At 40.9% G+C, this 16,294-nt stretch overlaps 1 protein-coding gene across 2 annotated transcripts; it reads left to right on the top strand.

Moving 5' to 3' along the window:
- The first annotated feature begins 883 nt into the window (after positions 1-883).
- galnt7 (UDP-N-acetyl-alpha-D-galactosamine: polypeptide N-acetylgalactosaminyltransferase 7) lies at positions 884-15,503 on the top strand. 2 transcript variants are annotated; one of them, XM_047578151.1, is made up of 15 exons: positions 884-1,834; positions 3,226-3,337; positions 3,997-4,312; positions 5,830-5,996; positions 7,258-7,388; positions 7,490-7,569; positions 8,522-8,704; positions 10,199-10,316; positions 10,401-10,523; positions 11,634-11,749; positions 12,086-12,188; positions 12,275-12,373; positions 13,250-13,378; positions 13,519-13,549; positions 14,102-15,503. In XM_047578151.1, the coding sequence occupies exons 1-15, from the start codon at positions 1,712-1,714 to the stop codon at positions 14,206-14,208; spliced, it is 1,938 nt and encodes a 645-aa protein (XP_047434107.1). In that variant the 5' UTR covers positions 884-1,711; the 3' UTR covers positions 14,209-15,503. The 2 variants fall into 2 exon arrangements, with proteins under 2 accessions (XP_047434107.1, XP_047434105.1); XM_047578149.1 differs by lacking the exon at positions 8,522-8,704 and adding an exon at positions 8,954-9,136 and having other exon boundaries at positions 903-1,834.
- The last annotated feature ends 791 nt before the right edge of the window (positions 15,504-16,294 follow it).

A 16,294-nucleotide genomic window follows, 5' to 3' on the forward strand; every position in this document is an offset into this window, starting at 1 on the left:
TTTAAAATCCAAAGTCAACATTTCAGCAGGAAGATATAGTATTTTGTTCTTTTGGTGCTTCCCGAACTTAATATGCAATCTTGTACAGTCCGAGTACACTGATGTCTTCTTTCCCTGGATGATTTATCGAGGATGCCTTGAAAGGGAACTTGTGGTCTTATTAAATCAAACTACAACACGCACAAGTCCAAGGTTGGTGTTTCTTTTTATTTAGAACCCAAACTTGATGTTGTCAGCAATTTTAAAGTTTTGTTTATATTGTTTAGTAGAAGAGAAATGAAGTTATGTTGTTGTGAATTATGAAAACAACATTAAATGAATTAAAAACTCTTTGTTGTTCCATGTTCCAATGATGTTACGCAACGATATTATAAAAGTGGTCCGTGGTCATGGAAAAGATGTTAGTCTGTCAAATCATTGGCATGAATCAAGCAGAGATCGAAGAGACTGAAGCAGAAACTACTATGTAAGAAAACATGCAGCCAAACAGACAAACGGCTGTAGCTGTCACAACTAAAATTGGGTTAAGAAGTGCCCAACCCATTATTAAAAACTAAAAGGATAGTGAACCATCCTCTTCGATAAAGAAATGTGGTCGGATGAGTCCAGATTGACCCTGTTATAGAGTGATCAGGGTAAGAAGAGAGGCAGATGAAGCGATGCCCTCATCACGTCTAGTGTTTACTGTAGCCACTGCGGAAGCTTCTTATCGAAACGATGCCTCGGTGAATGTTGCTGTAATCAAAGCTAGAGGTGGTCCAACAAAATAATTTTTTCTATTAGCCAGACAGTGTAGATGTTTTCCAACTCATTTTACACACACACACACACACACACGTATATACATAGATAGAAATAGATATTGATTTTGCCACAAACATCCTATTTCCTCTAGTTTAAAACCTGTCTGAGGTTTTCACCTGGGAAATAAGATAATGATAGGCCCAAAGGGAAGTACATATTTGGAAATGATCCACTACTCATGAGCCAAAAGAATTCAACGACTGTCTTTTATTCCACCCCTATGACACAGCCGTGAAACATTCCTCTGGAGGAGACAATGCATGTACGCGTTACCCATTGACACTGGCTTGCAGCCTGTTGCTTTTCCGTCGGTTGTGCGTACGTCTTCACGATAATGGATGAGCCGCACGCCTCTTCACACGGTGTGATTTGAAAAACCGGACAGACTTCTTGTCTATCCACATCCAGTAATACCTGATTTCTGTGTACCAGCATTATCAAACACAATTTGAGTATTTAAAAAGTAGAAGCTGGGCAAATTGCATGCAAACATTTGAGAGTAACTCATATATCAGGCAATGTTTCTTATCTATTTGTGCTAAAAGGGTCTGCTGAGCTGCACTGAGCCGCCGCCAGGGGGAGCGCTTCTAACTCGGGGGTATAGCACACAGACTCAGTAGCAGTACCCGGTCTGACTACTGTCAATAAAAAGAGGTCTGGTGAGCCTGCCACCGGCCACGTTTAGCTTTAGTGACAAGTGGCGGCCGCTGAGCGTGTACCATCGTCGCTGTTCAGCTCGTAACGAAGCTACGGGTCATCAGCCGCCTCGCTTTCATTCTTCCCCTGCTTCCTTCGTCCCTTCCTTCCTTCCTTCCTGCCAGCCGCCGGTGAGCCCCGACTTGGAGCAGTGTCGGCTAGCCTAGCCTAGCTGTTGGAGGTTCGGGCTGTCCAGGAAGAGCTTACCAAGATGAGGGTGAAAGTGGGCTTCCTACTACGGAGTTTGCTCATCGTTGGGACGTTTCTGGGTTTGGTGGTGCTCTGGTCGTCTCTGTCGCCGAAGCCCAGCGATGAAAACCCGTTTGCGAAGAGGGTAAGTCGAGCAGCGGAACCAGTCAACGAAATGCACCCACATTTCGGAGCTAACGTGATCCTCACCGGCGCGTCTGTATGCGGCACTCTGTTTACTCGCTTGGCCCAGGTGTGTGTTTGTGTGTTGATTAGTGAAGACACCCCGCAGCAACAAGCACCACGCTTTTATTCTCTTGTTTCTACACCGGTTGTCATGGAGATTGTTTCCTAGCGCGACCCTAAGGCTAGCTGCTGGGCAGTGTGTGCCGACATAAAATTGGACGCACAACTTACTATTACCGTGTGGTATGTGAGCGTGTGTGTTCTTTGTTTGTTTTTTTAACGTTTTTTTTTTTACGTTTTCGTGTTCACATAAGCGCTTTTCCCAAATGTCACGGGTTTATTACAGGATACGTATCCGCATATCCGCCACCATGATGTCGTCATGCGTCGCCTAAAGGCGGAACTGAGTGGTCTTAATATTTACTGTCAGCCTGGCATCACGTTTAAAGGCTGTTAAAAGTACTACTTGCTTTCCAAGGAAGGGGGTAATTCAAAGAAAATGTTGTAAATCTTTGCATCCGAGTACCAGGAAACATTAAGTATTTGTCAATGTAACAACTAGTACTAGAATCTAGAGTAATCTCTGCTGTAGTCCCCTGTTGTGCAGTATTTTATAAATACTTTACATACCGTGTATATGTAACGTCTTGATGCACAAGGACACTGTTCACATCTGCCATTAAAATTAGCCTTTGTGGATAGTTTGACAGTTCTGCCTACAGGTCTTATATGTATGTCTTATATATTATATTATATTATATTATATTATATTATATTATATGTCTTATATATGTATATTTTATGTATGTCTTTTATGTTCATAGGCGGTAGCTCCTTGATCAGTGTTTGCTGTACTCACAAATTACACGTAGTGTGTTTATTCACATATTGGTCACTCCAAGACAAACATGGAGGCGTCAACAGGAGGAGCTGCACAAACTCTCCATGTGTGATCAGATCAGCCGAGACGCCAACTGCTTATTATGTCTCGCGCTGGCTTTTAAATCAGCGGCCTTCGCTTTTATGCGATTAGAGGTCGTTTTTACGCATAACTGTTTGCGTGCACCGTCTCAACAACAGCCCAATCCGCTCCAGTTCAGTTGGTAGAGGTGATGCAAAAGACTACACAACAACATCACCATATAAAGGAGCGGAGAGGCTTCCGCGCACACTGGCCGGAGGATATTCAAATCTGTTGGGAAAACAAATGGCAAAAGAGACTAACTGTTCGGTATCATCCATGTCACTGCTATTTGGCCTAACGGTGGTCTGTAACCGTATTAAATCATACTGTTTTATTGTTTTTCGTTCATTTTTTTTCTCATTTCCATCTGTATTTCCATCATGCAGGAGGACTCGTTGTTGCCCAAAGGAGGCCCAGCAGAGCATTTGAAGCCTGTGGTGCCCTGGCCTCATGTGGAGGGTGTGGAGGTCGACCTCCATTCGATCCGACTCAAACATGGTGAGACATGAGGAGTTAACGAATTCAGCTCCAATGTCATTAGCTAAAGCAAGTATAAACATGGATTGTTATTTTCCAAATCCTGGCACACAGTGCAAGATTTTCTAGAGTCTTTTAGAAGGTTTACCATGTTGATTGTTCCATGTCATCGAAAAAAATAAAAATGTTAAAGTAAATGCAAGTTATCGTGTTTAAAGTATGTCTGCACATCATAGTGTTTTCTCAAACCCACTGCGAGTTCGGACCAATAGATTATTTTGTCATCTTACCTATGTTTGTACATTTAGAACATATAAATCTTAAATAAATGTTTGAAATCTCTGCTATGGTGGTGTAACTTAAATGGTCTGCTTTTTTCTTTATTAAGCGCTTTTCTACCTACTCAGAGGCAATCAAAGCACTTTTACAGTCAGAGACACATCCACCCATTCGCTCACACATTCGCTCACACATTCACATACACATTCACACACCAGTGCCGGTTGTACTGGGAGCAACTGGGGGTTCAGTGAACTCAGCATTTTCTAGGCTTATCAAATGGTCTAAATATAGCATTTCCCAGAGAAATTGGGCTAAAGGCACGAGAAACAGTTTAACTAACATATCTTGCACTTTCTAGCAATTTTGACATCTTCTGGTTTTTATGTCGTTGTCTCCAGGGGAGGACAAGAATCCCCAAGACCCCAACCAGCAACCCAACCAGCAGGTGATCCAGCAGCAGTATGTGACATTCAAACCACACACTCACGCTTACAATGCCCCGGTCCTGAAGAAAGGCATCCTAGGAAACTTTGAACCGAAGGAACCCGAACCTCACGGAGTCCCAGACGGTCCCGGAGAGGGAGCAAAGCCGTTTGTCCTGGGTCCAGAGTACAAAGACTCCGTCCAGGCTTCTATCAAAGAGTTCGGCTTTAACATGGTGGCAAGTGATATGATTTCACTGGACAGATCAATCAGTGACATACGCCATGAAGAGTGAGTACTGCTGTTTACACTCAATACCAGTCTGTCTTGTTTTAACTGTGGTGTCAGCTCTGCATCACTATTGTGGGACTACTTGACTAAAATAAACACTATACTCTTATGGCCGCTATGCTTTACAGCATCTGTTTGTATGATAGAAACAGTTTAACAATCCCTTCTCAGATCATATATCACATAATTCAAGCACAGGGCGTGTTTGATGATGACAATCAGACACAAGCTCACATGATGCTAGTGTAATTTAGATCACCCTGGATTGTCTTGTTGTATATTTTAAGTAAATGATCTCGTCCAATCAAGCTGGCTCACATATAAAATATATAACATATTAAATGTTCCCAAATATTCTCAAAATATTTGTGAAATGTCAGCGATTCAGCCATTTTAAAAGTTATCTTGTTAAATCTGAACGCACACATACGCTCACATTGTTTTTCTAAGACACACCAGTGAGGTGTGACTGGTTACACACCCAGCTGAACAAGCTGCCAGTAACCGGTCTAACACATTCAGATCTCACACGATTGTTGAGCTCAATCCTTTTTACAGATAGTGTGAGGACTTGTTGAGGGTTATTGATATGTTTTCAGATGTTGTATAGGATGACCCAAAACCATCTACGTTGTGTGACATAGTGCGATTGTTATTATAATGTGTTAAACAACCCATTCCTTCCATCAAACCCGTGCCCGTCTTCCTCCGTCACAACCCCACTGCCTCACAGGTTCTCCTGCAACGTTCAGGTTGACGTCTTACCAGTCCAAAGATAATTGTAGTTGTGGTCTATTTTAAGCGCTGTGTTATTGTTGCTGAAATCAACTCACGGAGCATTTTCAGAGATTGCAGTATATTTGGTTTGTGCCACTCATTTCAGTCGTGTGCACTGCAATGACTGTGTCTTCACTGTGCAAAGCTGCAAACCTGGAATCAACCTATATCTGGGTGATATGGCCAAAATATTAAAATGCATTTATTTATTTTATTTAACAGTAACTTAGAACAAATTTTGATCCAGAAATAGTTTTCTTTAATAAAACTATGTGGCATATTTAATATTCAATATCAGCAAATGACAACAAAAAGGTGGCGCTTACAGCGGATTAATCGTTTTCATCATCTTTAGTCAGGCTTAAACTAAACTAAATAGGTACCATGTCGTAAACCATATGCATTGATCTGATCTGCGCTGAATGGACGGTAAAACTGACCCAGAGCTAACTAACTTCAAATTTGATGTTTTTCATATTGCTTCAGTATATTTATTTTTTCATATTTGAATGAATTGAATCAGTTTAACAACCTAAACATTTCTAAGCGTTGCCTAAAAGATTTGCACATGTCTGAATCAGTCAGACCAGACAGTTTGGGAAGAAGTTTTCCTAAAGGAGAATTGTTTTACGTGGTTCTAAGTTGCTGTATCATGAAGCGTACATTAGTAGCTTTTGCGTTGTGATGATCCATATCCTTAATAGATGCCAGATCCAGTAACTTGGCTCTCATCTTTCCAGGTGCAAGTACTGGCATTACGATGACAGGCTGCTGACGTCCAGTGTGGTGATAGTCTTTCATAATGAGGGTTGGTCTACACTCATGAGAACCGTCCACAGTGTCATCAAGAGGACTCCCAGGAGATACCTGGCTGAGATCGTCCTCATCGATGACTTCAGCAACAAAGGTGGGTTTTGCTTCTTTTCTTACAGTGAAGTTAGATGTAATGAAAATATATAACTGAGGACGAGTGTGATTGATCTTGTTACAGAACTGAAGCTATGAGTAATACATTTCTTTACAATAATAGAAGCAGGTAAGATTCAAACCATGAAACCACCTACAAAAAACCTGTTGTTCGACTAAATTCAATCTGGAAGCCCTGGGCATTTTTCCATCAACCTTTAACATTTTTATTTATTTATTCTTTTTAATGACAAATATATATAGTCTGTTTGAGAGGAACTGTGATAAATCACCTCAGTTCAGAATGGAATCAGCATCCTTCACTTTTGCTAAGATTTTATTGTAAATCAAGAGAATTAAAAATGTTCTTGATTCGACTAAACTTATTCCATATTCCTTGACCTATGAGTTGTGAATATATCCACAGCTCTTATTTAATTGTGGGTTTAATTGATTTTGATATCAGAGCTCTAACCAACAATATTGTTAGATTATTTTCTGAGTAGTCATTTAATACTTTTGTTAACTTGTCATGATAAATAACCATAACTAGAAATGCTGTTGTTTAGCAAATACTCAGTCAGTGCGTTTACATGCATGTGGAAAAAACAAATTATTGCCTTAATCAGACTATAACAGTAGAATTTAAGTGCATGTAAACACGTTACTCCGATTAAAATCGAAGTTCTCATTATCCGATTGAGGCACCCAGATAATGCGATTGAATCTGAGTTTTCAATCGGATAATGCGTGTGCGCATGCTCCACCACCGCTGCGCTGGCGTGTGACCCCGGAACAAAAACGTCCAAGAAAGCTGATCACAGAAGAAGAAGAAGAAGAGAAACGGAGCCGTCTGAGGGATGGCGCGGATTTTACCTGCACCAGAAGTAGCGCGAACATTACGTACAAGATTAACAAATGTTCTATTATCTATCTGGTTGTTGTTTGAAATGCTGGTCTGCCGCATTAAAGACTCTTGTTTATTATATCACGTAATAGATCGCCCGGAAATCGGGCCGTATTAACCTGGTATTAACCCGCTGAAAAGACACGTTACGCCACCTAGTGTGGAGGAGGAGAACAGTTATTTAATTTTCTTGCGCTGCATGTAAACTGGGACAAGGACTGTAGCGAGAAAGTTGAATTTTGAGCATAGCTCGATTAAGCTCTGCATGTAAACGCACTGACTGATACCAGTAGTCAGCAACGTGTTGGTGGCAATACTCAAGATCATAACTATGCTTGTCTTTGTCTGTGTGTAGTCCATCTGAAGGAGCGCTTGGAGGAGTACATCAAACAGTGGAATGGCCTAGTAAAACTATTCAGAAATGAGAAGAGAGAAGGACTGATACAAGCCAGGAGTATTGGAGCCCATAAGGCCACTAAGGGACAGGTTTGTTCTGTAGCTGCACTTTACCACTGCTGCTGTAGTTGATGAAGTATTGGCACGGATCAGAAACACGGATATTGAAGTGTTTGTGTTTTCCTTTGTAGGTGCTGATCTACCTGGACGCTCATTGTGAGGTAGCAGTCAACTGGTATGCTCCACTGGTCGCTCCTATTTCAAAAGACAGGTAACACACACACCTGTACAACCACAGATACATGTCAAAGCTTTACATTTATTTCAATCCAACTGCTTATTAAACTGTAATTTCTTTTTCTGATTGTACCATTTTCAGGTGAAGACAAAAGCCAGGTGTTAATTAGTTTCTTTTTTTTGTTCAGTGTGAAAGGGACTTTAGCAACAGTGTTGGTAAATGATGGCATGTGAGGGTTTTTTTCACACATCCACTTTCAGCCCAGGTGAATGATGTTGGGGAAAAACCTCGCCAGGCTATTTTGTAGAATGATAATGTCAACATATTTCTTTAATTAAAAAAGTCAGAGCTAATTTTACAAAATGATTTCAATTTACTGAAAAAATATTGATCAATTCAAGCCTGAATACAAAAAAAAAAAGTGGTGATCTCAAAATTATACAGAATATATTGTCTTATTGATGCATCTTATTTGATCCAGTAAATGATATGTCCTCCTTAATTAGCCACGAATTTGCCATCTCTTCTTAGATGTACATTTAGTTCCTAGCGTGTGAGTCAGTGAACGGTCTGGGACGCTTTGTGAAGCTAAAACACTTCTGTTAGATGTTGTGATGCCACAAAACACATGTCTGAATTCCATATGAACTCACTTGCCAAAACATTAGGTCCACCAGTGAAAAGGAATGCGTTCTGATGTAACCGTCTCCTCCTATGTTCAGCTGGTGGTAATTCAACTGGGTCGTTTTTGGAGGGTGTAGATTGTAATGTTGTTAAACTGGATTCAGTTGAGCGCAACAGTGTTTCTTATTTAGTGTAGTCAACTTACTAAAGTGGGCTGTCAAAATAATAGGAACATGTTTTAATAAAATGCAATATAATTCAGTATTAATGCTGTTTTCACTAGTGGACCTAACTAAGTGACAAATGAGCGTATATATGGGAACATGACGTGGTTTGTATGTTTTTGTATGTCTGTACGTAGGACAGTATGCACAGTGCCACTGATAGACTATATAGATGGTAATGAGTACACTATGGAGCCTCAGCAGGGCGGAGATGAGGACGGCCTGGCTCGAGGAGCTTGGGATTGGAGTCTGCTCTGGAAGAGAATACCACTTAGCCAGACAGAAAAATCCAAGAGAAAACATGTCACCCAGCCTTACCGGTACATTCACGCAGGCCCCCGCCCCCCATTCAAAAACTCATCTTTGTTTTTGTTGTGTTTCTATCTCCCATCCTTTAACCCTTCCTGTCCTATCCTACACGGTGTCTCGCTCTGTGCTGGAACAACCCTCCCCCATGTCTTTGTGTTTTCACTGGCATGGCTGTCTGTAACCCCCCTTTCACCTAACCCACCCCTACACTTCTCCTCCCCATGCGTCTCGTATGCATGGCCTCATACTCACTCTGTCAGAACGATATGTACCGTGCCTCTGATCGACTCCATCCACGGCCAGCAGTTCACCATCGAGCCCCAGGGTGGAGGAGACGACAACGGCTTCGCTAGAGGAGCCTGGGACTGGAGCATGCTCTGGAAGAGAGTTCCTCTGGGAGACAGAGAAAAAAAAATGAGAAAAACTCAGACTGAGCCATATAGGTACAGAAAACAAGTGCCTTTTGAATAGTGTCAACACACAGATGTCGAGTGTCGCAACTAACCTGGACCATTTCTTATGATATTTCTGACATTGCGACGACCGGTGCCTGAGCTAATTTGTGACAAAACTATTTGGAAACATTTCTGTAGAAGATTATTTCAAAGTTTATAAGAATGTCATATCGCTACTAACCAACTAAACCCGAGTCTCCTGCTGATGAGGAGTTGCGTATCCTTCTAGTTTTAGTATAATTGTCAGTTAAACGCTTTCACCGAAGTACGCAGTGAGCTTTGTTTGTTCAGTGTAGCAGCATTTCCAAATGTTTTCTATGTTCAGTCTGTCTGTGAACTTTTCTTTTCTGTCCACTTTAAATCCAGATACTTAACGCGCTGCAGCGAGAGAATAATAGGCTCTGGTCATAAAGTCAGGAGGGTTCGTGTTGGGGAATCTAAGTGGTAAAACAAAGGCAACTGGACTTGCTGAGATTACTTGAAGACTTCATCTAACATCTAACAATCGTCTAACGAAGACTTTTTCAGTTCTTACCCTGTACTGCAGACCCAAGACAAAACTGTCTTCCAGTAACTCAAGTATGCCCGGTTACCATTTGGTTAAACCATGATTTGGGTGTTGGAGAGTCTTAAGACATTTTGGTTTGGGACATTTTCTCACAGAACTTCTGATGTGAATTGAGTTCAGACTGGGGCACCATCACCTCCACTTTCCTCCCAATCTGCTTTTCATTCATATCATTTCTCTCAGACCTGTCATTGCTTTCATTCTCTCCTTTTCATCTCACTTTGTTTCTCAGTCTCATAGTCTGTCCTGTGGTTTGTCCTTTCCAATGAAATTCTTGAAGTATTGCTTTGAGACAATGTAGATATTAATGTTTAGATAACAATTCACTGTTTTTTAATGTCTACTTGTTTAAACCAGATTTAAAGAAAAACTTTAGCAATTTAATAGCTAAGTCATTTTTAGTGTAAAGAAGACTGTTACGATGCGTGTGTTTAAACATGTGTTTGTATTCCTGTTTCATGTGTCTGTTTTTATACCTGTAGATCTCCAGCCATGGCAGGAGGTCTGTTTGCTATAGAGAGAGACTTCTTCTTTGAGCTGGGTCTGTATGACCCAGGACTACAGATATGGGGAGGAGAAAATTTTGAAATATCATACAAGGTAGGCATGGAATAGACCAGTGTACACAGAGACTGAGGATGACTTCCCTTTTACCGTATTTAAAGATTTGATCTGCCTGCTTAGATCTGGCAGTGCGGCGGCCAGCTGCTCTTTGTGCCGTGTTCTCGAGTTGGCCACATCTACAGACTTCACGGTTGGCAAGGCAACCCTCCTCCAGCACATGTTGGGTCCTCACCCACTCTGAAGGTAAAACGGCTCACCTGAAACACTAGTGGCAGAACATAGATACTGATATCAGCATAAAACTGAGCAGATTCAGAACTGTAAGCATGTAAAACTAAGATAAAGATGTCTAAAAGTTAGATGCATGTAAAGATTATACTAGTGCTCTAATTTTCAAGAATATTGTTTTTGTGGAAACTTAAAAACTTGTGGAAACTTAAAAAAAGGCAAAATAGCACAATTTTGTACTTTTTGTTGTCAGACAATATAAAATTGACAAGGAAAAATATCAGTCTAGTAACTTCAAGTTTTATAAATGTGTTTAGCATTTTACAGATGTCTGTTTAGTCTGCAGTATCAGACAATCCACGCAGTGAGTTGTAATTTTGCACCACATAGTCTAGACAGATAAGGGAAATATAGTGGAAACCACAGGATTTTAAATATGACTCAGATCGTGTGTGTGAGTGTGTGTGTGTGTGTGAGTGAGTGTGTGCGTGTGTGTGTGCGTGTGCGTGTGCGTGTGCGTGTGCGTGTGCGTGTGCGTGTGCGTGTGCGTGTGCGTGTGCGTGTGTAGCATAAACAGGCTGTGCTAAGTTGAGCGTAATTGCTGTGGTGTAACCTGTATGTTATTTACCATTTCATGGCAAACGTTCAGCGCAGCTTAACAGAAGATCTTCAGATGTCATTGAACAAATATGAGGTTTCTCTGGTTAATTCACTGTTAAAGTTCACTGGCTGAAAATGAGGTTCAGGTTTATGTTTTCAAGTCTGGGTTTTAATTGAACAATCAAAATGTTGTGTCTCCTGTTCTTTTCCTAAATACATTTCCTGACCTCGATGTGAGGGAGAATTCACAAAAATAACCGCGCTGAGTCATGGTTTCTCAGTGGTTGATCTTGATGTGGGTCGTTCATGGCAAAACTTTCATGTGTTGCATCTAGTTTATAGAGAACTCCTCTAAACCCACGTTTAGAAGTGCTTCACACAAGCTGGTCTAACAACGGTGTTATAAAGATTATACTCATGACGCATACTGTGGAAAGTTTCACATATAACCATGTTAGAAATTTAAAAACCTAAGCCCTAACACAGTCACTAACTAATCCAACTAAAACTTTTGTGTTTGTACAGAATTATGTTCGTGTGGTGGAGGTTTGGTGGGATGACTATAAGGACTATTTCTATGCCAGCCGCCCTGAAACACTCACTCTAGCCTACGGAGACATAAGTGATCTTAAACGCTTCAGGTACACACATTCAACTAAACACCCATAATGTATATGTATGTATTTGTAACACGTATTCAGTTTTGTGTCTCTTTAGATCATTTTATCTCAACACTGTGCTGTTAATATGCTGTTCAGATAAAGGTTCACAGTTGAGAGATCATACAAACAAAGTCACATCCAATTTCTGGCGTCAGAAAGTTAAGAGCAAATCTTAAAGTGTGATGTGCTGCTGTAGTATAATAATAATTAATAGATCTTTCTTTGGAAGTAGTTGTAGAAGTAATGTTATGTGCTTTAGTGTGGGGCAGTGTGTTTGCTGGTTGTTAAGCAATTGTTTATTTGTTCTTTTTCCAGGGAGGAACATCGATGTAAAAGCTTCAAATGGTTCATGGAGGAAATAGCATATGACATCCCAGTGCACTACCCTCTTCCTCCTAAAAATGTAGAATGGGGGGAGGTAGGTACACACACACACACATTGTGTTTATAACTGTTCGACTGCTTCCTTAAAAAATCTGACCATGACATCCTGTGATTTTGCAGGTTCGGGGCTTTGAGACGAGTTACTGTATTGACAGTATGGGACACACGAATGGAGGCAACGTAGAGATCGGCCCATGCCACAGGATGGGGGGCAACCAGGTAATGACACACGGCGCCGTGTGGGGGGGATTGTTTTCAAACCTCTAGTTCACTTCAGTTCTGCTACAGATGTACGTACAGTATGTTCTAAGGTTTAACTCAGAGGTGAGAACTCCAGTCACAAGTCAGACGTGCATAAAGTTACACATTTCGTGTCTTTAGTCAAAATCTAGAGAACTGAAACTCAACTTGGACTTTTAACACCAGTTACGTGTGACTTCGCATGAGGTTGAAACTTTTGACTTGAAATTGCTTGATACCTCACACCAAAGCCAATGATCAGAGGAACAGTAGTTACTTGAACCTATATACTATAGATGCTGTGTACCACAATCTGCTTGGACCACTGGGAGGCAAACAACTGTTCAGACAAAGAGTGTTCGCTCTAACCTCTCTGTCAGAAACAGTGTAACATTGTTGCAGCTTCTAAAAAAATAAATAAAAAAATACACTGATTATTATCACAGCGACAGTGTTGTTGGCAACCACAAGTTGATAATGAAATGTGTTTAATTTATGTTGGATTATAAGCAGCGGTGGAAGTAATCACATCTTTTACTGAAGTATTATTTTAAATAGTGACATCTGCATCTCCTACGAGTATTATTAGTAAACCAGTAACATCAGTGCTCCATTGGAGAGAGCAACTGTCTTCACAACATGACACTGAAGCCCTGATGAGGTCATTTGGTTTATTTGGACTCAATGTGCAAAGCTGAGATCCTGAGTCTCTACCAGATGTGTTCTGATGAAAACCTCCACATGAATGTCATATATTTCACATGATGTAACAATCTTTTAGAATCTAGACCAAATAATGTGTAAGTTGTGTGTAAGATGACTGATGTTTAAATTAACCGTAAACTCTATGTGTAGCTGTTCCGAATCAATGAAGCCAACCAGCTGATGCAGTATGATCAATGCCTGACCAGAGGAAGTGATAATTCAGCGGTCATCATCACACACTGTGAACAGAACCAGCACACTGAGTGGAAGTACTTCAAGGTGAGACACGGGGGAGCACATACACACTCTGTCACCTTAATAATCAAAACAAAGCATTTTCTATTTTTCTATTTGTGTATTAATGGTGTAAATGATAAAACCTGTAATTCACCCTGTTGTTGCTCTTCCTGTCTGTCCAGGATCTCCATCGCTTCACTCATGTTCCCACAGGTAAATATCTGCACCATGTTCATCACACACGTCACTTTATAAGAGAGTGCTCACAACTGATTTCATTAGACTGAGCAGTGTTTCTGGTCGTGTTCTTCATCAGAGTCATCAACTAACAGTCCTGCTGTTTAATTGATTTGGGCGCACAGTCATGTGGATGAGCAGAAAATAAAAAACGGTTGTTACCACTCAACCACACAACTCTGTGGAAACTAAAACGGAATTGAAAAGTGACCTGATTTAACTGCGGCAGGTTGTTTTTATTAGGTTTTTACCTTCACTATGAAGAGTGTTGAGACACTAGAAGGCTGTTATCAAGCTTAATATGTAATATATAATGTGAGTTGACCATCAAGAAAAGTCCAGCACTAATCATCATCCAGAGCAGCTTCATACTGGGAGTCAGATTTCTATATTCTGTCTGAATAACCTGAAATAGTGTTTGATACATGACCAGTTTCTGAAGCGTTAGAGGGAAAGTGATTCACGAGACATGAAGTCACATAAACCACAACACATTGTCATCTATTGCATTTTGTGTTACCCACACAGGGAAATGTCTGGACCGATCTGACCTGCTCCACAAAGTGTTCATATCAGACTGTGACAACAGTAAAACCACTCAGAAGTGGGAGATGAACAACATTGTGGCTGTATGAAGAAAGAGAGAAAACCACTGGGAGCTAGGAGAGAAACTGATGATTGTGTGGGAACAAACACTCCAAGAAGAAGAAGAAAAAAAGAAACATTCATCGAGTGATGGATTCTTCCTTTTAAGTTTACGAGAAAAAATAATGTTTTTGATATGAGCCAGTGTACGTTCAACTCCAGCACAAGTGAGTTGGGCCAGGTTATTTTCAGCCAAAACATGCCTTTGCAGATGTTGTCCTGGGTTCATCAGCCACACTGAACACTCCAAACGGCAAAAGTACTTGTCAGCATAGAGACTGAAGCTACTGTTAACGGCTGAACAAACATTGAACTGGAGAAATTTTGGGGTCTGTCTTTGTTCTTTAAGGTGGTTGTGTTTACATTGCGTCTTTCTGTTTTTGGGGCTCTCAGGTCTTTCTGAAACCACTACGTTGTTTTTTTTAAGTTAACCACATCAACTCTATTTTAAAGTCGTGATCAGTTTGGACATTTTTAATAAGTCCTTTTAATTGGGGAAAGATATAAGTGTGTTTTACGTGAAGCAAATCTGTTCAATAAGAAGGCAAAGTTTTAGAATCATTGACTTGGTGGCGCTATGCTGATGTTCACAAAGTCCCGGCTTTGTGTTCTGTATGTAGACAATCACATGCCCATGAAAAACAAGCAAAACAAACTACTAGAAGCATTTTTTCTGCTTGGTCATATTTTCATTTTCCTTCCAAACTACATAAATTATGTTGTGTGGCCAAAGCACAGGGTTGTGTACATGCTGAACAGAGAGAAAAGATTACAATGATTTTTTTTGTTTAGTTTTTTCTGTAAAAGACTGTTTAGTGTCCCCTGTTAGAGACGTGCTTGTAGTCTTATACAACAAGCAAAGAAGTCTGAGTTTTGTTAATGAGAAACAGAATTTTATTGACCACATAATTTACACCTTCCTTGATTTATTTGTTTTTATTTTCATGCTTTCCATGAACTCTTTCCATTTACTGGCACTGAGATGCTTTCTAGGACTTATGGACCGCCTGCCTTACCGACGGTCCTGAAGAGTAAACCAGTAGCTGACCAGTTTACTGTGACTCAGTAACAGCCTGTCTGACAATGTGGTGGGGGGTGGGGGGGCGGTGGCGAGTATGTATGCAATGTTTTGTACAATGTAAATAGAATTCTTTCTACTGATGATCATGATGCATTTTGTGAAGGGCCTTGAATGATGTTGTAAATATCTAACTTATAGCAGAGATTTAATAATATGGACTGGCAGGGGGTGATTGAAGAAATAAAAGAGCAAACTTTTTCGCTACTTCTTCTCTGTGTCCTCTCTGTTCACGTGAAGGCTGCTGAAGATTACACCGGTTAGATGCTATGAATTGAAACATAGACTACAGCAGAAATCTTGATGTGAAACCTGAAGACGGTACGCTATATTGCCAAAAGTATTCACTCACCCGTCCATATGACTGAATTCAGGTGTTCCAATCGCATCCACGGCCACTGGTGCATAAAATCCAGCACCTAGTCATGCAGACTGCCTCTACAGACATTTCTGAAAGAATGGGTCCCTCTCAGGAGCTCAGTGAATTCAATCATTCAACAAATGACAGAGCAGGGTCAGTGGATGCTGAGGAACAACTTTATGCAGAGCCAGTTGCTACAAACCTCCAAACTTCATGTGGTCTTCAGATTAGGCCAAGAAGAACGTAGAGAGCTTCATGGGATGGGTTTCCATGGCCCAGCAGCTCTATCCAAGCCATACATCACCAAGTACAATGCAAAGCGTCAGATGCAGTGATGTAAAGCATGGTCCCACTGGACTCTAGAGCAGTGGAGGCGTCCTCAGGAGTGACCAACCGCACTTCTCCATCTGGCAATGGACATGGATGAGGGAGCCTGGTGTGAAATAATTTGACTGACCTGCACATAGTCCTGTCCTCAACCTGTGAGAACACCTTTGGGATGAATTAGATGAAGACTGTGAGCCAGACCTTCTAGTCCAACATCAGCGTCTGACCTCACAAATGTGCTTCTGGAATAATGGTCCAAACTCACCGTAAACACACTCCTAAGTATTAGGGAAAGCCTTCCCAGAAGAGT

The sequence above is a fragment of the Mugil cephalus genome, chromosome 2 (assembly GCF_022458985.1).
Source record: "Mugil cephalus isolate CIBA_MC_2020 chromosome 2, CIBA_Mcephalus_1.1, whole genome shotgun sequence".
In the NCBI taxonomy this organism is placed as follows: domain Eukaryota; kingdom Metazoa; phylum Chordata; class Actinopteri; order Mugiliformes; family Mugilidae; genus Mugil; species Mugil cephalus.

What these genes read in the sequence shown, in the direction of transcription:
- galnt7 (XM_047578151.1), top strand. Translation starts at nt 1,712, where the DNA reads ATGAGGGTGAAAGTGGGCTTCCTACTACGGAGTTTGCTCATCGTTGGG. An exon ending in ATTTTGAAATATCATACAAG is followed by an intron (nt 10,317 to 10,400) that starts GTAGGCATGGAA and finishes CTGCCTGCTTAG; the next exon opens with ATCTGGCAGTGCGGCGGCCA. An exon ending in CTTCACTCATGTTCCCACAG is followed by an intron (nt 13,550 to 14,101) that starts GTAAATATCTGC and finishes TTACCCACACAG; the next exon opens with GGAAATGTCTGGACCGATCT.